Source organism: Pseudopipra pipra, chromosome 3, assembly GCF_036250125.1.
Source record: "Pseudopipra pipra isolate bDixPip1 chromosome 3, bDixPip1.hap1, whole genome shotgun sequence".
In the NCBI taxonomy this organism is placed as follows: Eukaryota; Metazoa; Chordata; class Aves; order Passeriformes; family Pipridae; genus Pseudopipra; species Pseudopipra pipra.
This window is the reverse complement of record NC_087551.1, coordinates 33,137,734-33,161,624: the sequence shown is the minus strand read 5'-3', so window position 1 is coordinate 33,161,624 and position 23,891 is coordinate 33,137,734. Positions and strand designations below refer to the sequence as shown.

General features: G+C 36.9%; 1 protein-coding gene across 7 annotated transcripts in view; it reads left to right on the top strand.

The window, feature by feature from the left end:
* Positions 1-23,891, top strand: part of BIRC6 (baculoviral IAP repeat containing 6) — a 170,976-nt gene that overhangs the window by 136,486 nt on the left and 10,599 nt on the right. For all 7 annotated transcript variants that reach the window (XM_064648546.1, XM_064648544.1, XM_064648542.1 and 4 more), the window contains 4 exons: positions 13,450-13,660; positions 21,101-21,246; positions 22,102-22,212; positions 23,409-23,626. In XM_064648546.1, the coding sequence (XP_064504616.1) occupies positions 13,450-13,660; positions 21,101-21,246; positions 22,102-22,212; positions 23,409-23,626 (686 nt within the window). The remainder of the gene's footprint in view (positions 1-13,449; positions 13,661-21,100; positions 21,247-22,101; positions 22,213-23,408; positions 23,627-23,891) is intronic.

The following is a 23,891-nucleotide window of genomic DNA, read 5'->3' as shown; positions in this document are numbered from 1 at the left end:
AGTGATGTTTGATGGTTGAGTAAAAACTTAGGAAGAACAGCCAGTTGACCTTTGAAAGGTGTCATGTGGCATGTCACATATTTGTTTTGAGGGAACTATTTAAGTCAATGTCTTTATGAACTGAAGCAATTCAGAAGTAGGTGACTGATGAGTGGTCCTGAGTTAGAGATGGGAATTTCAGCCCCAGCTGTGTGTGGTGACCTTCTGAATGTGATGGAAGGGAATGATGGAATAAGAGCAAGAGGCTGTTTTTTCTTCTTCAGTCTCTAGTCTCATGTGTGATGCTGGGCAATCTTGATTTTTTCCTTTCTTTATTGGTATCAAAAAGAATCTCTTGTACGGGTATTGTACCTTTATAAAGTGTTTAGTAACTTATAGAATGCTTCAGTTCTGTTTCAGTGCTGTTCTCTGCAGCTCAAGATGTTTTTTGGGAGTATTTCTGCACACTGGTTTGAGTGTAGGCTTCATGCTTCTGTAGGAGTATTAGGACTTTCAAGTATTAGTTTTTTGAGCTGTCATGTTCGTAGATTTTGGTCTGTCAGAAGAGTCTGTTAAGTGACTGTTGGGTCCTCACTGGACAAGCAAAGAGGAAGCAGAGTAGTGAGAACTGATCATGGTCCAGCAGGATGGCTCTCAGAGAACTACTGTACTACACCAAGTTCCACTTTCTCCAAAGACCTTAAAGCATCATACCTTTGACAGACAAGAACTCCTTTCTCCGGAGTTTTCAGATGACTCATCTTGAAAAACAAAGCGAACATAGAGGATACCACCATTCCAGAGCCTTTTACTACATTTCTTTCCTCTGTTTTGTCATCCTTAGTTTTGGAATAAGAGGATGAAAATATTACCTTGCAAACTCTCTTATTTTCTATTGCAAAAGAATATGAATACATGCTTACTATATTTTCAAAGCATTTAAAGTAGCAGACTGTTTCCTAGTAGATCGTGCTTGTGGATTAGAATTATAACAGAATTTTTTTAAATGTCAAAACTGATTATCTGTTTGAGTGGTTAATAATATAAAAGATTTAGGAAAGCACAAATTATAAATTTGTACTTTTAGCTCCACTGTGGTTCAGAAATTTGTTGTAATTTATAAGGAGTAATTATGTATTGAAACATCATGGCATTGAAATCTTTGAAAATTAAAAACCTAGCTGTTATGAGGAATGAAGCAGCTTAAATTTGGGTTGTAATTAGGTACTAGATTGCATGACAGATAAAGTACTTAGTCTTTTCAAGACTGAGGTTTGCTTCAAAGAGCTAATGGAGGTATTTCTTTCAACAAGTCAGTATTTAGCAAAGATCACTGAGAGACTGGTCCTGCTTCAATCTTTATCTGTTTCTGTACTGCACATTGTTTTATATGGCTTTTAAACATAAATTCATAAACGGGAGGGCTCTTCGTTGATTTATACAGCTGCATTTATACAGTGTATTTTGCAGCTGCACGTTCAGAGCATACCTCGACTAGCTTGCAACCTCTGGCCCCACTCACTTGATCACAGTGAATTAAAGTGCCTGTTAAATTTTCCAGAAGGAAGGGATTTTTGTGGTAAAGATGCTCAAGAAATTATCAAATGAGAAATAAGAGGGGTAAAGTTTAGATTTCAATGGGGCTTCTCGCATCTCACGTTGTTCTCCCTTCTGCTTCTCACCCACATAGTCTCTTCCATATTCTGCTACCTAAATGACAGCATATTTCACTCTGGAATCAAGAGTGGGGTGAGGCTTTTGTCTGTCAGTTTTTAATGGGCTTTAAATAAAAGAAATTTTTCCAAATGAAGGTGCTTTACAGGACAATCCTGAAAACATAAGTGAACAAGATTTCTTTCTCATCTGAGACCACTGCATTTCTGGACCTTTGTGGTTACAGCATAAAATGACTGTCTTGAAAGCATGAGCAACAGACTGCTTGTGTATCTGTATCTGCCTGCCAAGGACTTGTAATTTTTTACTATTCCCCTTTGTATCCACTTAGACATAACTCTGCTGGTGCTAACTGGAGAGATACTTTTTTTGACAGACTTTTATGCTTTGCACTCCATTGTGTAATATGTTTTATGTAAAAGGAAACTAAACTATGATGTTTGCTTTCCTGCCTCCCACAGATGAGTTATCTTTTTTAATAAGCTTTCAGGAGAAATGCAGTTAGATGCTGATCCTTGATACAAGGACGTATAGAGGCTAACAAATCATACATGAGATGCAGCTGTTTTTCATTTCATTCCTGAAATTAGTTTCTGTATGTTTTCTTGAGAAATAGAAGGTATGGATGGTTGTCTTCAAAAGTGTTCGGTTTTGGCCATGAGTGTTCCATGAAATTCTCTCTGCCAATGGATGGTCAGCATCTTGTGATAGCTGTTTAATTTTGAGAAAACAGTACAGGTCACTGACCTGTCTGTTCAAGGCACAAGGCGGTAAAGTTTCTGCTGTGTTTAGTGTGGAGGGAGCTTAGGCTTTCCTGGGCCATTTATCTCATTGTAAAAGCCCACGAGCATTTCATCAAGGAGCTCATTTTTTCCCTTCATTATCTCGAAGCCAGCACTGGTAGCTGTATCCCTGCTCATAGGACAAGACTGGGAGTCTGTAAATACTGGACTGGTTTCCCCTTTGAGGGTAATTGGTAAATAGGTTTAGCCAGCCCTTTAAAATTGGAGATACCACCTTGCATCTTCCAAAATTTCCAGTGTAAATGTTACTGGTCCTACCATTTTTTTCTTATTTTACTTTAGTCAGACAGGACATCTCAGGTGGTTTCATTTAGACTTGGTAATTACAGTTGGGAATATGCGTACTGGGTGTCTGGAATAGATTTCTGTGCAGCGCCACATGCTACAAACATTCACAGATTTTACTGGAGGCATTAAGAATTAATTGTAAAAATTATGCCTTTTATTACCAACAGTCTTTTTTGAGAAGAGAATGTGACACCATGCTAGATGTCCTGCAGTTGCATATTATATAGCGGAAATGTACCATGTGCGTCTTTCCTATTTTTGTAATTCTTGTACCTTCTTGGTAAGATACAGTAACCGCGTAGGGGGCACAGATGTTTTATGATATACAAGAGACTTCTGAATTTTTTCAATTTTTTACTATTTTTTGTCTTCTTCCATGTTAGTGGTTTTGTGAGGTAGTGACAGCCCAATCAGGTAAGCTGATAAGAAGTTGCTGACCAAAGAAACTAATAATCCCTTCTGTTCATGTGCAGAACAGTTTGCCAGGGTTGGTCCTAGACATTTTTGCTTTGCCTTTACTAAGAACACACTAGAGTGATAGAAGTTCTGTTTTGCATGGGCTTTGCCATCCTGGCCAAGCAAAATAATTAGATATTTAAGGCAGAATGAGATGCTTAAGTAGTCTCCTTTCTGACCCCTGAGGACGTGATCTTGTAGGTGTGCTCACACATAGGGAAAGCTCATCAAAAAGCACAGAAACTGCACATCCTTTCATTCCAGTAACGATGTTGGTGTCCTCTGCTGGACAGAACAGAAGACCCAAATCTTGGCCTTTTTCCATCTACTGGAGCAATGGTTTAAAAACACCCCCCAACTTCATTATCTAATTTTGAATTTCTGCATTGATTTCTGCAGCATGTGCAATAAAATGGCAGGTTTCCATCTTATTTTCGATTCCCATCTTATTCTAAAATATTAGTGACTGTTTTATGGCCTGGAAGAGGTAACACTTTGACTGAGGACTATTTCAAGGTGGCTGCTTGCCCACTCATCTGCCAAAAATAGTGAAATCACTATTCCCTCCTCCAGGGATGAAGGAGGCCAGATTAACTCCTTTAAAAATCCTGATCCATGTTCTTGGAGCAGTGATACCTTTCTTTTCATCTCTGTGGAGTGCTGCACACTTAAAACACTTAACATGAGATGGTAGGCAAGCTTCTGCCTCCTGATTTGTTTTGAATTTATTTTAACTTTTTCAAGAAAGGCTTTGTCTGCAGAGTATTTAAATCTTATATTTTTCTCAACGGAAAATATTTTTCTTATTTCCTTGGCTAAGTGGAAATTAATTTGACACTTATAGCTTACCTTTAACATTAGATTTATTTCAGTACATCTACCTCAAATCCTTTTCGTCTTACTAAATGCCATAATAAAGGGCTGTATTACTAGTGAAGGGTTTTTTTCATCCTTTGATCAGGCAAACAACTTTTTTTCGATGCAAATATGATTTACTTATAGCTTTATGCTTTAACTGTGTTTCTTCATATTTTGCTGGTTTTAAAGAACTGATGTTGCATAAATCCAGCTATTTTTCAGAGAAGAGGTTCTTAAAAGTTGCAGTGAGGTTGGATCCCATGGCAGTATGTACTTACTCTTCAGTACTTACTCACATCCTTTCTACACTGATGCCTGCTAGGCCATTTTTTCAATCAAACAAAACAAAAGAATACACAATTTTGCGTTTTTAGATTCCATTAATTATTCTTACCTGATGACGTATTCCCCAACCCCCATATAAGATGGCTCTGGAGCCTCCAAGAAGCATCTCTTCATTACCTGGCCACTTTTTCAGGGGGTTTTTTTGAGTTCTGTTTAACGGCAGAGAGTGATTTGTCTAATGGATTCCATTATCAGGGACTAGAGTGTGGTATTAAATAGTAATATGTCCAAAACTGGGGATCATATATGATTTTAATAGTCACTTATGCTTTAAAAGATCAGTTTGGTTTTCATGTCTTTAATATTTTTTGAGTTTCTTTTTCCCGTTCTTTCAAAATACAGGAAATTGTGTCTGTTTACTCAACTGCACACACTGGCCTAATGAAATAGTGCCTTACACTTTTTCTGGCGAAGGTTTTCTTCTGAATTTGCGAAAAGTGTTGTTTGACTTTGCTTGTAAACAAAAATTTCCTGAAAATACTTCACCAAAATCAAATATTCTTTAAAAATAGGCAAACCAGAAATGGTTAAGAGCATTTCTACACTACAGATGACTGACCAATTACCTTGAGCAATGCATTTTGCTTCTGTAATTGAGCACAGTTTTCATTTGCTGTTGCAGTTAAACTGTTACTTTTTTTTTCAAATATTCTAGAAGACACAAGCCATAATGCCAAGACAGACCAAGGTTGCTAGGCCATTACTTTGTCAGTGATAGTGGACAATAACAGATGCCCATGGGAGAATATAGGGATGGGGCTAAAATGCAGATGCTGCTTTGGTATTGCTAGTATGTTGCCAGGGGTGGTGTCCCCTCATGTATTAGCCTTTGATGGCCTGTTCTTACATCAATTTACCCAATTACTTTTGAACCTGTAACAATATTTACTGCCCTGACACTTAGTGCTAGGCTTTTCCAAAGCTTAATAGTTATGTGTTGTGTAGTGTATGCTCTTTTACAAATGGCAGTGTTTCTTCTGATAGTGTGCCCACTCATTTGAATGTATTGATCAGTCCAATTCTGTTCACTTTTCTTAACGCTCATAATTTAAAAACTATGTCTTTATGATATCCTTCATTAGTCACTGAGATTGTAATGCTTAGTTTGTTTCATTTTAAATAGTGCTCATTCTGTACCTTGTGTCGTTTAGTCTCCTTTCTCTTATCCCTTTTCCAGTTCTGTCGTGTGTTTTTGAGAAAGGGGGAAATCACATGGTATTGAAGTGGTACAAATGATTGAATGCAGTCTCAATAAGTAATTTCTAATTTATCTTTACCTTTTGTAACATTTGATCTGATTTATTTTTTTGACTGCTAGTGGGCTCAGTGCTGATATAAGAACAGCAAAATTTTAAGGCTGTATCTGAACAATAATAACAATAACTTAGAGCCTTACACTGTACCCATTAAATTCAGAGGCCCACCCTTCTTGCAGGGTTTTGCTGCCCTGATATGGGATTTGTAACTCATGACCTGTAAGGAGGCTTAACCCCTTTCTCCTTCTTCATGATGCAAGGGACTAGTCTCTTCTGTGTCATTTTTTTCTGATACTTACAATAGTACTGTGAAAATGCTGGTGTTGTTCTTATTAAAAAAAAAATTAAGAAAAAGTCAAGCTAATTAAATAATTGCAAGATGACAATATTTAAAAATCTTTTGTTTTATTTTTACCCAAAGGCTTATGTATACTTAAAGAGATCTGATTTTGAACTACTCTGTAGGCAATCTCTTTTTGTATCAAAACAGAGGAGAACACAGGGTGTTAATTAGGCCTATTATAAAAGAGGCTTGCCCTGGGTTGATTCTGAAACAGAAAATCAAGAGGCAGCAGAGCATGACGTATTTGGAACTGACACTATTGCCTGCAGCATGAACTGCATTCATAGATCATATGTTTGCAAAGATGCAGTAACAGGGCGCTGAGGAATGGCTCCAGTTTTAAAATATTTAGCAAAAGGATGTGTGGCCTGTTGGAAAGACAGTGTGTCTCATCCATGCTTGGCAGTGTTTGTGGCCAAAACACTGTGTCTGAAGGTTTAATTAAAAGTCCAAAATGAGTGTTTCCTTTTTGTGGTTTTTTTTTTATTTTTGGAACAGTGTTGTTTGTAGCAGCTGAGAGTCTTTAATATGATAATGAGATCCTCAAGTCCTTAATTTTATCATGTCTATAGGTTTTAAGTTTGTGAATAACATACTTAGGCATCAAAAAATATGTCCTCAGTAATTACTAAGTGTGTTTTAGAAATGGTGTAAAATTGACAGAACTTTAGGATCTACTTTAAATTTATTTGGAGGTTAAAAAGGTACTGCAGTCTTGTTCTTAATATTGGTCTTAAACTTTTTAATAAGTAGCACAGTAATGAGAATTACTTATTTTACTTTTAGTTTCTTAAGCTGATGATACCGTGTCCTTTAAACTTCATTACTATAAAAGAAAAATATATCTCTTGGAATACAAAGGTATATTCTTGGATTTTTTTTGCAGGGGAGGTTTGGATACACTATAGTAAATATCGAGCATTTGTGTGTGATATGAATAGAACAGTTTTATAATATAGTTACTCTACGTAACTGTCAGTGGTTTTCTTTCACGTTGCCTTAAAACAGAGGCAGGATTAGATGGCTACTTCTGGATGAATATTTAACAAAAGACAATCATTCATCTTTCCAGGAAGATAAAAAGTCTTGTTGAAATAGATCAAAAACAAAATAAGAAATAAAATTTGAAGGCATCCCCCTTGGTCACTGGAAGCTTTACCCCATGCAAGAAGGAGGCCTTCCTTACATTTCCTGGGTATACATATGGGTTCCTCCAGAATACACTTTTTTTTTCCCCAGTTATTTCCTTTTAATTGATCATTTAATTGATGACCATCCCTCTCATATTTGCAGTGGCAAATCTCTTCGAGAAAACAAATAAAAGTGACATAATTCGGGAAGAGTTGCCATTGGTGCCTTCTGCTGTGGCTGCACAACCTTCTTTCCTTCAACAAAGGCAGAACATCAGTCGTGTGTTTGTCAGAAGTAAAAAGAAATTGTACATAAGAAAAATAGTCATTCTGTGGGCCTCTAACTGAAATTCACTAAGTCTTTAAATAATGAGAAAGAAAATTAGAAATTATGTACAGGAGATAAATTGAGAGCATATATATAGATAGACAGCTTTTCTCGTAGCACAGAAGCAAGGAGGGTCTGAATCTGGCCGTGCCATATATTTAAAACTGGTAAAGGTGTTGATTTATTTTTCCCCTCAGGTGTCTGTTTTGGGTTTTTTTACATCAAGTTTGTAGGTTCCTTTGGGGTAGGAATTCTGTGAGAATCACAGTGGGAAGGTCTTCATATTAGATGCAAGCAAAGCAGAACTTTTCATCGTTTTCTTACAAATTATTCATCTGTATTTGTTTCCTTAAGTTGCTGTAAAGTGTGAAGATTTTTTTATATAATGGATACGCTATATTAATAGTTTTCTTTATTTTGGAATAAATGTCCTGTTCTTTGCAATACGTTTTAAATATCCTTTGCACCTTTGCAATGGAAATAAGTTTTATAATCTTATTCATAGCCAGTTAAGTTGAGCTGAGGATGTTAAATCAATTGCAAAAAAAATTTATTGCTGTTCAGTACTGTCTATTTAACGGGCCATTAGGCCTGGCTATTCTTTGTTTGATATTGTATAATATTAAAGGAAAGCAAAGTAGTATTAGACTCAGTTGGGCCATTATGTTGTTACAGATATATATGACATTTAAGATGATGCCTTGATCTTGTGAAGACCTGTCCTCATATGCCTTTTCATTATATTAAGGTTGTAATTGCATATGGGCAGTCTTAGGTTTTTGTAAGAAATAGATCTATATTAGTGATGAATAAATAGATGTGTGGAAAACAACTGAAACATTCTCAAATCAAACACAATCTTTGAATGTTAATAGATTGTTTCCCAGGAATAAGTAGGCTTAGGTTAGAAGTTTTAAAAAATGGGATCAGTGCCTTAATATCTCATGTGAAAGACTTCAGGCATGTGAAAGACTGTAGTTTTCAAAAGGCAGGATGCTCAGCAGTTTGTTTAAGTCAAGACTTCTTAAAATAACTTCAGTCATACTCCTCTTCCCTCCACCCAAATCAGACTGATTGTTACTAGCATATAAGGGAGATTTAGTTTTATGAAATATCTTATATTTTACCTGTTTAGCCTTCAGTGTCTTTCTAAATTGCAAACATTGTGGCAAGAGGCTTAACAGAATTGTAGTGATTCCAGTAAAATTTGACCTTTATTACCCAAAGGAATGGGAGACCTTATCCCCGTAACCATGAGATGTTTTCCAGATGTTTGCCATCTCTACCTATCTTAGTAAATGGCAGTGACCCTGCTGCTATTTCTACTTTTCTTAAATGCAACAGAATAAATTTAGATCTAAGATACTTTTTTTTTTTTAATGGGAATTAATAAATATGTAAATATGTACACTGCCTGTTGTCTCTGAACTTCCTTACTAATTAGCAGGGACAATAAGACATTGTCCTGTTTTTTGGACATGTCCACTCATAATTCTTGCAACTAATAAAACAAAGATGTTAATAAAGATGCTGCTGCTAGAGTTGCCTGTGTTAACACTGGAATTCTAGCCTTCAGGAGCACTGCTGACATCGTCTTGCTGCCCACCCCGTGGTGATGTTGACCTGCTGTTTGTTCTCTGTCACCTCCTGGCCCTGCTCCCTCACCCTGGGCTGTCACAGCTGCCTGTGGGCCCCTGGCAAGGGGCTGTGGTGCGGGTCTGCTGCAGCTGGCTGCTCACAGTCCAGGTTCAGCAGCAGTTTTTAGCCTTGTGCTCCACTTTATGCACTACTGGTTGAACTCGTTGACTGCTGGTATAGCCAAAAGGTGAGACCTTCATGTGTATTTAGTGAATAAGTTGAGAAGCACATGGCAGGCTCGCAGGGGAAGCAGCTTTGATCAGGTGGTGCAGAACCCATGTTTCAGGCACTTCTTCCAAGAAAACACTGTTGTCACCAGGCAGCCCTGTCCTGACAGCCCTGTTCAAGGCAGACAAGGAAGCAGGATAAAACCTGAGTGCAAATCCCTGCTTTGAGTCTAGTAATGAAATAATTCAATCTTTTCTTTTGATATAACTACGTAGCATATTATAGTCATTTGAAGAAATGCTCAGGAAACCTAGTGAACATTCAGGGCTCTCGGGGGCAGCAGTTCTATTTGAGAGTTGACAAGGGGAGGCTTCTGAACTGGTTTCTGGTGCTAGGAGTTGGACCTTCCTCAGCACTTCACTGCCTCACAGAATCAGGGAGCACCAACAGCACAAAAATGGACGGATGTGACAGACCCCACAGCTGGTGTGAGCCTAACAGCCAGGACCATCCGGGTGTACTCAGTGCGGGAGCCTGAGAGCACCAAAGTGAGCTCTTTGTAAAAGGTGTTCGTCGTTATCTGGTATAACAGAGGATCCATCTGCCATTTCTACAAAGTCAAGAATTTTAATCTCCGTTTTTCATTTTCTTAGGAATGCTGTGTATTTGCAGTTTGGTATGCTTATGTACATGCCCATATAAATCAAACTGTTAGTGCCTTCTTACACAACTGAAGTGTCCATATAAAAAGATTCTGACATATTAAATGTGTGCTAATGGTATTCGAATTATAACTCTGCTATAAGCAAATGTATTTGCTTCTGTTTTGTGGTGTGTTGGATTTTTTTTCCTACAAAAGAAGCTACCTTATTAATTCAAATAAAGTGTTAGGCTACACCTTCATTGCCCACTTCAGCCAGGCAAAAAAAAGTTAGGTGTGTTCCCAAGGAACAGCATACTTTGAAGAATACAATGGATTACTTTTAACACTTTTCTTCATTGAAGTTTACATTTGCTTGAAATCCATATTGCTGCCATCTTAGTTGGCAGGATTACCTGTATAAGAGGATGATAATCCATTGCTTCTATTTGATGGAAGTAGGCTTTTTTTAATGCGCAGATTTGTATTTTATATTTTAATTTGTGTTTGTAGTATTTTAATTCAATTCTTTTAAAGAACTTCATTACAGGATCTAATTTTTTTTAACAAAGCCGTATCATTTATATTTCTGAAATACTCTCCCTAAATATATACATAATAATATCTAAAGGAAAGACATCTATCATAAATACCAACTAAATACGCTGCAAACACTAAAAGCAGTAAGGGTGATGATGGAGCCTGCGTGGTACAGCCTGAGGTTCTAGTTGGAACACTGCTGGAATTGCTAAGCCTCTCTCAGTGCAGAAAAGTGCTGTTAGGACAGCTGTAGGGTCAGCTGGTCACACCAGGAGGAGGTGGACAGGTTAGCAAAGAGCAAACCTGGGCCAAGGGGGTAATTTACAAGAGTGTCTTGTTGTCCTAGTGGCTTAAACACTGTGTCTTAAAAATTACACAGAGCTTAAAAAAATGCTCAAGTCTTTTTCACCTATTTTAGAAAGCAGACCTATATCTGCAGAAAACATACACTGTAGTCAGCTTGGCGTTCTCTTTCAATTGAAAGCAGAGTAGGAGCAAGGAGTAGATGAACTGCCAAAGAAAGATAATAAACAGTAATTTGCCGATTTTGAGTTCTTTACAGCAAGTGTTTCCGATATTTATCTAGATATCCAGTCTTGATGAACATTTTGGGGATTCAGATTGGGTATGGAGGGGAATTCTTGCATTTTGGAAAGACAAACACACTTGCATGAGTCATAATTCTTAGTAAGTATAATAAAGGTTCTGGAGAAAAATAATATAAGACACATAATGGTATAAAAAAATTGAGTTTAGCAGAATCTGGCATTAAGGTAAAAGAAATTAGTATTTGTTCCCTAAAAGGTTGTTTAAATTGAAACCAAGTGAATGCATTTAATTTGTTTCGCATGGGAACAATTGCAAAGCAGTACAAGTGCATTGAATCGGCTAAAACCAGAAGTCTCTCCTATCTTTCTGGAAAACATTCCCATTTTAAAGTTATGTTTGTTCAGTTCCCTTCATGACAATAATTTTGAACTTAACTATCCATTTAGCAAAAGAGAGGGCAAGCCAGCATTGAAGGATTCAAAATTATATATTCTGGCCTCATGAAAATTTCATTGTTAAAATAAATAAATAAAAGCTTTCCAGAGTGAAATGCTGTGGTTATCTAAGAGGTCATATCTCTCCCTCACTCACTATCCTCATAATAAACAGCTATTAATTAAACTGAGGAGCCACTTGGTCTTTAGCTCTACAGGTGGGAGGGGGTTTATGGCCAGGTTTTATGCTTGCCCTTTCTTTCCCCTCCCCACCTCTTTTTCTTTTTTCTTTTTTGTGTTTTGTTGTGGGTTGTTGTTTGGGTTTTTTTAATCCATACATCATCAGATCTATTTGTGTTTAATTTAAGGCCTTTTTGCATGTTGTGGGGCTTTTTCTGTAGGCAACCATTGTTCACTAGAGATTGAGCATAAGAAATGGAGACATATATATATATATGCATATAAATATATATAAAAAATGTAAGCATTAACAGATAATTGAAACTGGTTTTCTTAATGCCAATATTTAAATTCAGTGAAGTTTTCTTTAAATATATGGAATACTTTGACAGAGGATAATTTTAGAGCCATGATACCAGGCCTGGCAGATTAATACTTTGTTTCACTAAATTTTCTTCCTCTTCAACAGCACTTCACCCAGTTAAGAGTTTGTGCCATTGTAATATATTCAAGAAATAAATAGCAAGCTATTGATCAAAGAACTCCTGGTAGAGATAAATCCAGCTTTAAACCTGCATAAACCGGCTACTTGAATTTAGCTTGGCTATTTATACTGTCCCATCGTGCTGTATTTAGAGCTGAGGGTTTGGTGACAGGAGTTGAAAGTTTGTGATCTGCTTTAGCTTGGAGGATGAGATGCGCTAAATGAAACATTAAAGAGTTCTTCTGTGCTTTGTTCTGTCCTAATGCAAGTTGTCAGGGGCTTTTTGTTGTCTGCAGTTTTTTGCTGGAAAAAGCATAAATTTATTTTATCATAAACTCAGTCATTTGTGAATACTTTAAACTAGAGCAAATTTTTTCTGCAGTTAGGTTAAAAATAGCATGTCCTAGGGACAGAGGAGGCAGCTGTGTTAAAGTATCTGCCTATTGCTACATTTTCAGAATTTCTGTTAATGATACAAAGTCAGTTGAAATGACATCCATTACATATTTGTCCAAACAAGTGGAAAAGAAAAATAAACAATGTGGTGCTAGAGAATCCATTAGAATTGTGTATCTCTGCCTGTCTTTCCTAATCAGAGGAGCTGATATCTATAGTCTACCCAAAGTTACTTCTGTAATACATATACATCACATTGAAAAGCAGTAAGACAGTGAGGTTTGCTTAGTATATATTATTACACATCTGTACTGTTTTGTGGTTCATATGTATGGAGATAAAATTTGCATCTCCTTCAGAGCCTTTGCATGCCCCAAAGAATGCATAATGGTTTTTAAAACGATACTTTCTCCACAAAAAGGAGCAAAACTGGACTTCTACTAAGTAGATAACTTCATTTAAGGGCCGTAAATATTCTTGCAATAATGTAAACAAATTTTCCCAAAGGAGAAGATAACTGTAAATAAAGTGGGTGACAAGAAAGTCTTTATTAATGCTTTATTAATGCTGTTAGATTCAGCAAATGTTACTCTGCTATGCCATAGGTTACAATTTTTCCTCCATAGATTTTTGCTTATGGTTACTGTCAGCATACAACTGGAGCCAGGACTGTATATTAAGCTACTAGAAATTAATATAGCATGTGGTATCCTCTTAGCACTTTTGTCCACTTGTGTCTTTTGTTAACCTTTGTTTTACACGCATCTTATCAATATTTTTCAGGACAGGTCCATTAAAACAAATTATAAGTGGCTAATACAAAATGCTGTATTTTACCATTAAATGTTATTCATATTTTAATAATTATTAATATCTAGGTGTTCTATTTAAAACATCTGTACTGAGTGGAAGGATCTTCTTCAATTTTATTAATTTTTGTAAACTGTTTGTCTCTCTTAGTTTTGGATATGGCCCGACACGTTCCCCTTTACCGAGCTCTGCTAGAATTACTCCGGGCTATTGCATCCTGCACATCCATGGTACCGTTACTTCTTCCTCTGTCAGGAGAAAGTAGTGAAGAGGAGGAAGAACAGTGTGAGTCACAAGCTTCTGTTGGGACTTTGTTGGCTAAAATGAAGACCTGTGTAGATACCTATACCAACCGACTGAGGTAATCACTTTTATTAGCCCTAACCTTCATTTAAACTGTATTGTGTTGTTGTGGTTAAGGAACAGTACTCCTCAATTTAGTGTTCCCACTGAGACTCTCCAAATCACAGTGTCCCTCTCTCACTCCTCCCCCTCCCCCTTCCTCTCCCTCTGTGGCAGGCTGGAGAGGAGAATTGGAGGCACCAAAGCTAAAGATTATGGGTTGAATTAAGAACAATTTACTGGAAACAGCAATGAGATAAGAAAATTAACAATAACAGCAAAAATATTAATAACAAAACTACACAAATGAGAGAGTGATTCACATGCAAAAATGACCTGACTACAGAGCCTGACCTGACTACAGCCACACCACCCCAACCGCTCCCGCCAGCTCACTGATGCCACCCGACCTCTCTCCCTCTGGCTCGGAACTGGCACCACCCCACTTCTCCCTCCACCATGCTTACTCAACTGGAAGGAACCCCTTCTCCCTGGAAGACTCCCTTCTCCCCACCCCTAGCAGTGACGTGAGGTGTTATAGAATAATCTCTGGGTCCTGGCCATGCTTCCTCCTGGCTACTGCAAAAATAATCCCTGTCCTAGCCAGAACCAGGACATATGTTCTTACATGTTATGAATATGGAAGTGAAAGAAGATTCAGTTCTGTATATGTTTCTGAATGGATGCTGCAGTCCAGAGTGAAAACATACCTTCTGTTTGATCTAGATTTGTATTTATATCTATCTATCTGTCTGTATTACTGTACTATTTACAAGGAATGTTTTGGGTGTGACACATAGAAGCTGGTAGGTTTGCATAGTCTTGTCACTTCATTGGTAACTGCAAATGCTGCAATACAAATTTTCATTTCTTTATTCTAATAATTTTCTGCATCCAGCAATTAATTGGCTCCTTGATTCCATTTACTTGCTTCCAATTAGAAGACAGCTTGTTAAGAAATAATAACCTGTCCTTCTCTGTGAAATTTAGTGCTATCCCTAAGCATATGCTGAAACATCATGAAAAGAAGGTAAATATAATGTCAGGAAAAGGTGTGTGTAGAATGTTCTTTCTCCCACTTTAAACTTGGAGTATTTACCAGCCATTACCTGAAAGACTCACTGAGAAGGAATCTAATTAATGGAAACTCTTTCTAGTAACTGCTGATGAACTGGACTTTACCCAGAAATTTCTCTAATCCTTGACTGAGATTGCTAGTCTTGCATATCAAGCATGTAATGTACCTGTAATGGGATTTTTTTTTTTGCTGAATTAGTGTAAAAGAAACAGAACTAGGAAGGACAAAAACCAGTTCTTTATGTTGGATACCCATCTAAAAAAGTCAGCTTGTGCTTGCTGGTAATATTATGCATATCATAGTATATTGTAATCTTCTTAAAATAAAAAAGAAAATATATTTGGCTTCTATGTAATCCATTTCCAATATATATGTATGTAATTATCCACCAGAATCACTGATTGGGAGCTTTTTTTTTTTTGCTGATCTGGTCATCCATTAGCCTCAGATTTAATGGCCATGGATACCTATATCTTCTCATGTCACTTCCCCAGGCTGAATTCTAAAAAGAGAGAATGGCACATGACTACTACTCATAACCTCTTTTTAATTTTGTAAAATAAACATGATATGACTAGTTAGTTCTTCAGTGCCAACTTAAGATCTGAAAACAAAGAAGAATTCTAGAATCACAATCAGTATTATTTTTAGCATCAGATGAATTTGATAAGAATTCCCTGGTTGATTCAGTTACAATGTCTGTACAATTTTCTTGTATTACTTTGATATGTCAGCAGAAAAGGAAAGCTTGTCTTTCACTGGTTGGTTTAAGCATAATGCTGTTTATCTTTTAAGCAGTTCATAGACAAAGATGAAAACACCGACAGGCTGAACAGCCTGGAATCATTGGGGTAGAAGGTTTGAGTTCTCAGCATTTTAGTTGAAGGCATGCCAGAAATATAAGCAAGTGTTGGCATGAATTTCTTAGATGGACAATCTGCTGTTCCTTTTAAGTCAAATTGCCAGAACAACAACATAATTATGGGTTCTAGTTTCAAAGGCAAAACTTCCTATCATCTGAGCAGCAAACTTGCACATCTACCAAATGTCATCTCCATGTTGGAGCAGCTGTGTCCAGAATTTAAGTGGAGCCGTTTTAGTTTTGGACTCCAGTTAACACTGAATTTCCTTTACTTTCAAAGGCCATAATATTCTGTTAGAAAATTGGGAAGTTTCTGGATAAGGAGAAGACATTTAGGTATGAGATGATTTCTCATGACTGTTTGACTGCTAGGGAGTCAAAAGCCATCACTCATTGCAGTGCAGTCAGGCTGATGTTGCTACAAGGGCTGAGTTTGAGCCAGTAGTTTGCTGTGGTGGCTGAGCCCTCTGCTGCAGAGGTGCTGACGTGTAGCAAAGCAGGCTCATCGGAACCACCGTCTGCTGGGTGAGCTTTGTGGCAAATGGTTAATTTTGGCAAAATAAGCTGATTGCTTATTTGTGTGATGTGTAGTCTAGCAAGCCAGTGTCTAAAATTGCTAACTGTGCTGCATGGGGATGCTAGATACAACCAGGTAGGCCTGAAGCATTTTTCCTCCTATGACTTTTCATTGTCTTCACTGCTATTTTGCAGAACTTCGATGTGCAAAGGTGCATTTTGCCAACAAAATGTTTTCTTTATAATTGGGCCCCAAGAATCAAGGCCTAATTTCTTTTAATTGATTTTTCTTTAAAAGACAGAACAACTGTCGGTTCCTTTTGCTGTACTCTCAAGCTCATGTTTGGAGCTGATGGTTGTCTGCAGGGAGCAGTCTTGCAGCCTCTGCTGTTTTGGAATGCTTCAGCTTAGTGCCTGTAAGTAGTGCTTGAAGCCTCCAAGAGGAGTATGTGGAGCCATCTCAGAGGAGGTTACCAGTGTTTACCAGTGGTCATGTGCAAAGGGGGATGGTCCCTTGCTTGTTTTGCTTGATTTCAGGAGATTTGTTTAAGAATCTGTGAATTGCTGGAAGGCACAAATGTGGGGAGACAATGAGGGCTGAATGATACTGTGGTTGCAAACCTATGATAGTTTTATCCCAGGAAACTGAGTGTCAATCTGAGACCGAGCAATGTTGTGCTGTAAGCACTGTCCCTGTGGTACACAGGGGCTGAATGGTTCATTTGCTTTACTCTGTGAATGCTTTGATAAGGGTATCATTCTGTATCATCACATTTACCTCTAAGTATCAGGCACGGGTGAGTAAGTATTAGTATTGACTTTGAAAATTAAAGTTGCCTTGGGAGCGTATCATTCATTATTCATTTAGCACAGCATGAAGAGAAGGCTGTCGTCTTCTAGTACAAGCTAAATTAATGGCTTAAATTATTAGCATGTACATTACTGTCTCTTCTAGCAAATATGTTAGTGATTGTCATCCCTATAAATATGAGTTGACATTTTCTCTGCTTTTTCTTCAGTGATTGAAAAACTGTATGAGGAAGTTTCTGTGTCTAAATTAAATGTTTGGCTCCTCCTCCACACTGAAAATCTGAACATTTAAATAAAGGTTTGTCCTACATTAAAGCTCAGGAGTTTGATAAAACTGTTAGCTATCTGCATACATAAATTTATATGCAGGCTGATAGAGTGCAAGGAAAGAGCTGAAAGATCTTACTGGGTTTATCATTTTAATTTTGGTATTTCATCTCCTCCTTGATACAGTTGTGGGAGAGCTCTATAATTTGCAACAACTCCCTCTCTTGAGCTGGGGCTCTACTTGTGCCTCTGAAGCACTTGTGTATGACACACATTTTTATGTATGACACACAGAGTAGCTTCACACTTCCATCTTCAGGTCCGCAGCTGTTTCACATGGGATTTTAATCTTATAGTGCACCTGTTCTTTATTTTCTTTTAAAATGCGTTTATTTAATAATCATTATAAACCATGTTTTAAGGATATGCTTTTAGAAAGGGGGGTTTGTGGTCTTCTCATGTAAAAGAAATATAAAATTAAGTGTAATAGCTCATGTCTGCAATGAAGTTCAGTTCTGTCTCAGGTGGCAAAGCTGTGTGAACTTTAAAAAATTATGGTCAGTGTGAAAGTACATACTGCTGGGAATCCTTTGACAGGTTTTCCCATCTAGAGTCTAGGGAAATATTTGATTTACCATTATTTGATTGTAAATAAACTAAGAAACTGTAAAGTACTGTTATATTTCTCAAACTATTTGTGTATAACAATAAAGTTGTAGAGAATAAGATAATGAGGCAGATGCCTACAAGAGAGCTTTTTTCAAGAGCATGTAGTGACAGGATGAGGGGGAATGGCTTTTAACTGAGAGAGAGTAGGTTTAGATTAAACAGTACAAAAAAAATCTTTGCTGTGAGGGTGGTGAGGCACTGGAACAGGTTGCCCAGAGAAGTTGTGGATGCCCTATCCCTGGAAGTGTTTAAGGCCAGGCTGGATGGAGCTTTGAGCAACCTGATCTAGTGGGAGGTGTCCTGTCCATGGCAGGGAGGTTGGAACTAGGTGATCTTTGAGGTCCCTTCCAATCCAGACCCTTCTATGGGCCTATGATACTATAATCTTATGGACTGTATGGGATTGATTGCACTAAATTGGTATTCTTATAGCAAAAGGTTTGGATCAAATAAAGGTAGGAAAACAAAATGAGGGAATAAAACTGGAGGTCATCACTAATAGGAGTCTTGCAAGTTGTGGCAATATCATTTGGGTTTTTCCCCAAAAGTGGGGGGAAAAGTTATCTTCACCCTAACTAACCATTAGACTATACAAGGAAGACTTGTGTGAGAAAACCAAATGTTGATGCGGTATGTCTGATCTTGGGATTTTTGTGATACCAGCTACCTTATACTCCCTAAGAAACTGATTGAAATCCCTGATTAGGAAGGATCAAGGTAAAAAATGACATCAGGATGGGGCAGGGGTGAGGTGAGAGTGTGTCTGAATTAGATTTATTTCTGCATTTTGCTTCCTGTTCTTCCACAGTTATGGCCTGACTCAGAAGTTAGGCAGCTTGGTAATGTAGATCATCACATAAGCCCCAGATAACTACAGGTGTCAGGGTAGAGCTGTTCTGCAAACACTTGATTTAAAAAGTATATTCTGAGGAGAAGGGGGAGGTTTGTCTGTTGTGCTCATGGTTACAGTGGACAGCATGGGGTGGCAAAGGAGATGTTAGGAGAATACATTCTCTTTTGATAGTTCAAAAATGCTGAAATGTAACTGTTATATACAGCAGGGAGAACGAGAGGAAATTATACTATTGATACTGAAAGTTTGTGTTTGATTAGATGTCTCCTTTTCCTACTGCTTCAACTGGATATATATTCTTTGTCTGCTGAGGTGGTTTCTGTCAGTAACTCACTATATATATAGGAATTGTTAAGCTTGTTGTTTAGTGGGGCAAACACCTTAATTTTTTTTATTCTGAGACAAAGTAGAAGGAAAAACAAAAAACCGAGTAGTTTAAATTGTGAAATCATGTGGAAGATGAAAGACCTACAAGATAACTGTCTTGAAAACGTATTTGTAAGAATTCATTTCTCTTTCAGTACCTTCACTGAGCACATTTATATGGCTTTTCACACATCTTTCTCTTTGATAAAGCCCACTGACATTTCACTTCAGCCAGAATTTCTCCAAGGGTTTTGTAGCAAATAGCTTAAGGCTTCTACGTCAGTAGCAGGCAGATCTAAATCTGTATACCTTTCTTGGGACTGGTAGCTGCTAGTATGTCAGTGGCATTAAAACAGGTTGTCACTGAGGTTTAGTGGCTTTAAATAGATGTTTCTGAATGTGCCTAGTAGGTTATTTAAAAACGTTGGCCTAGCTTTCCATAAGTAAAAATGCAACAACGAGGATTTTGGACAGTATGAATGGGAGAGGCAGCTGCTGCTTCTATGTCTTAAACTGTTCCTCAGATGCTGCCTGGTGCTGGTTCTGGTGCTTTCCTCCTAACTTTGAGGATCTGAAAGCTCAGCATTGCTTGAAGTCAACAATGGGCTAACATCCTTTTGGATCAAATCTGGAACAGGGAAAATGTACTGTGCTGCAGTAATGAATTTTGTTATTCATGCTCTAGGGATATTCTCATTTGAGTAGGTAGAGTACAAAGACTGTATTCAATATTACTGTAATCACCTCTACTGAATAGTTTAGAGACTCATTCATTATGCACAATTTCAGTCTAGAATAAAATACAGAAATGTTATAGTTGCTAAAATATGTTTGGTACATCAAGGCATTAAATTGCTATTTTTTCCTCTGTAGATAGTTCTCTGGTTTGCATCTAGATATTGTAGTGGTAAAGAGAAAACCAGTGCATCTTGGCTGTTGAACTTGTTTGGGTTTTAATATGAACAAGTGCTATTGAAACAAAAAATTTATAAATTTAAAAAAAATAATTTGGGGGCTGTTAGCATTAAAATCTATTAAGTTTTGCAGGATGACAGTGTAAATTTATGTTAGTTCTTAAAACATAGAAGCTTTTACATTTAGGTTACATTCATATCAAATACCATTGTCTTCATTTCAACAGTTGACTATATATGCTAGTAAAGACTGGATTGTCACAATCTAAATATTTAAATATATCTTAAATTACTAGGCAACTAGCTTCTATCAAACAACGGTGTTAGTGTATACTGTATATTAAAATTATGTCATTAGAAAAATTTCAGGTGTTTAAATTGACATTTTAATTTGCAATACTTAGATTATAAACATCCAACATAATCTAGATGCCTTCTATATATTAAGATTTTTTAAATTGTTACATTAAACTGTTCATTGAAATAAAAGGTCTAAATCTCTGTAGCCCAGAAGAGAACTGCAGAGAGATACAAACGTCATGTTTGATCTACTGTCCTGTGATGCCTGGGTTGCCGTTCATATACATGCTCTGAATTTTCACTAGAGGTTTCCTGCAGTTTTACCATTGGTGTATTTTCAGTAATTGCTAGTGTATTGTGTAGCAAGAAAGAATACTTTATTACCTGTTTAGGACTTAGTTTTGCACAAGGTCTGCGTGGATGAAATGCACATTCATGACATGACATGATCTTTGTCAGATTGATTTTGTAAGTTTTTCTAGTACTTAGTGGAAGTGTGCAAACATAAGATCAGCATGCAGTTTAACAATTGAGTACTGAAAGGTTGAAGCAGAAACTGCTATACTGGTGTTGCTGGCTTTATGTTCATATTTTTACTCATTGTATCAGATGTACATCTGTTTGTCAAAGCAGGACGGCATGTTCAGTGTTGTCGCAACTGATTGCTACATTCAGTGATTAACCTGGAGATAGAGAGAGACATTCCATTTTAGAAGGCTTGTTTTAATCTTGATTCCTTTAGCTTTGATGTTTTTCCCTGTTTACAAATATTCTGGCTGAAAAATATTCCCTCATGCTGTATCCTATTTCATTGCCCCATACAGGTCTAAAAAAGACAAAGCTAAAGCAGGAGTAAAACCAGATACTTCTGACCAAGAACCAGAGGGATTGACCCTTTTGGTACCAGACATCCAAAAGACTGCGGAGATAGTTTATGCTGCTACCACCAGTTTGCGCCAAGCAAACCAAGGTAAGATAGAAATACTTTTATAAGTATATAAAGTATATAGTGTTTATTTGTAATGCAGTCATTAACAGATAACTTAAAAATCAGCTTAAAAGCAAGACAAAATACTTCCTTTCTGTCCCCAACCACTGACTGCGTTTTCAAAGGTGGTTGGAACCTTGTGGTAGTCTTAAATGTTTTGATCAGGAAACAGAATAATTCAAGTAAGTTAGAGTAAACCTCACGACTTCCAGCACAGGTACGTAGCACCTTTTTTATTATTGTTTTTCTTGGCAGAAAAGAACAACTTATGTGACCTTTAAGAGTAAGGCATTTGCTTTTAAAACTAAATCTTATCAATTAGATTAACCATTGACTAGATGAATGCAGAAAAAAAGTCTAAAACCTGGACTGAACCAGCGGAATTTCAAAGCACCATCTGCTTGTCCAGTAAAGAAAACTAAAGATAAGGTAGCTGAATCAGGGAAGTGGATTTTCTAAAGGCATGTATAATCAGCTCCTGATTTTGGAGAGTCCAAGAATTCATGTGGAAATAGCCATCCACACAAGCAAGCTTCTTGTTTTAAATTAAAAAAAATAAAAGAAACAATAAAAAAATATTCATAACAGCAGCAGTCATTAATTATTTCTGAGCTGAGATTATGACCTTTATTTACTTCAAGCTGTTCAGATAATGAAATATACAGTAGTGAGAAAAAGAGATTTGTATATCCTGAATGATGCCCAGTTTTGAGACTTCTCTGCAAAAGAATGTAACCATAAAATGTTATTTCAATTTAAATAATCCCCAAACACTTGCTGTACTTGTCTTAGAATTACATAGGTAACTACAAATAATCATCACATTTTATATAACAGAAAAGAAGATGGCTGAATACTCCAAAAAGGCTGCTGTGAAGCCCAAGCCTTTGTCTGTTTTACGGTCTCTTGAAGAAAAGTATGTGGCTGTCATGAAAAAACTCCAGTTTGGTAGGTTGAGAAGTGTGAATGTTTGTGTTTAGAAAGCAGACACTGAAGAAATATGTGTTCTGTTGGATGGAATTCCTTAGTATTTTAAAAGTTAACAACTATTTTACATATGTGACCACTAATAACTTTCACATATTAAAATTAAATAAGTCTATATTTTCAGGTTACCAACTCATGCACGCTTTGAACTAATAAGAAATATTTTAAGCATATGCTAGAGTAATTCGAGGGACTAGATGAATTTAATGATGGTGTTTGTGTTTTCATTACGGTAATGATTTGTGAGTCTTTCAGTTCTCAAATTACATTGAAGTGTTGTTTGATTTTTTTTTTTTTAAAGCTCATATATGGTTCTATATGTATATGTTTATGTAGCTTTTATTTTTTAAATAGAATAGAATCCAAATCAAAACGTGTTTTTTAAATGGAACTGTGGTAAATTTCACTGTCCTTTCATGGAATGCAATATGTTGCATTTGGATAATGTGATGGGAATCAGTCCTTACTTTGGCCATAGGGGGAATGTGTTATCAAAGAAAAAGGCGTGAAGAACTAATAGTATCTTATCCAAAAAAAGGTACAGAATTCTTGCAAAAATGTGTTCTCTGAGTATTTTTTTAGTTGCAGTGACAGCATTTGCAGTAACCTTACTTTGCTGTTGTATTTTTAAGCAGTTTTTCTCACAAATGTTTTTGGAGTATATGCCAAGAGTAGGAGATAGAGAGGTTTGTAATGGGAGCTTTTCCCTCTGGCAGCCGAGCTGCAGATGTTGCGTAGCAAGTGATTCAAGAAAACCAGCTCCACTGTAATTTTTTGTGATTCTTTGATAACATTGCAACCAGCACACAAGTAAATACCATTGGCACTTGGCATCACACAAATTCCATTATTAGCATTATTGTGTATTCGTGTCATTATATTCCTGATCTGGAGTAGCTGGTAGCTTTCCAATTTGGGAATGGTGTATATGTGACAAGTTGCATGTGAAAGCTTGTAAATTTGCTGCAGAAATTATTTCAACCCAGCACTGTTAATGCTTTGTTTTCTGTGATCACTGTTAACTCACAAAATATGTAGTTTTGTACATTAGTGTAATGTAAATTAAACTTTCCTGATTTTAATAGTCAGAATCTTTATCCAAGACTAATTCATTATTAACTTCACTCCTTTCCTCATGCATTAAAATTTTCTTCTAGATACATTTGAAATGGTTTCTGAAGACGATGACGGAAAATTGGTTTTTAAAGTAAATTACCACTACATGTCTCAGGTAAAAAATGCAAGTGACGCCAACAGTGCTGCCAGAGCCCGACGTCTTGCTCAAGAAGCTGTGACTCTTTCAACCTCACTGCCTCTCTCATCCTCATCCAGCGTTTTTGTACGTTGTGATGAGGAGCGGCTTGACATAATGAAGGTAAAGGAGCAAAGTTATTTTTATTCCTCTCTTCAGCTTGGCATATAAATTTTTAAGAAGGTGCTTTAAATCTTAGGAAAAACCAGAAGCATTTCATGTGTACTTTAACTGCTGTCCAGACGTTAACGTAAGAAGTAGTATTTGAGTCTGATTCTGATTCCTCAATAACTTGGCAGGGAGAGTCCATTTGCCTCAGGAGTGTTCTGTCAGCCAAGGAGAATTCCCAGAACAAAGTTCATTCTTCTTCAGCTATTCCAAAGGGAAA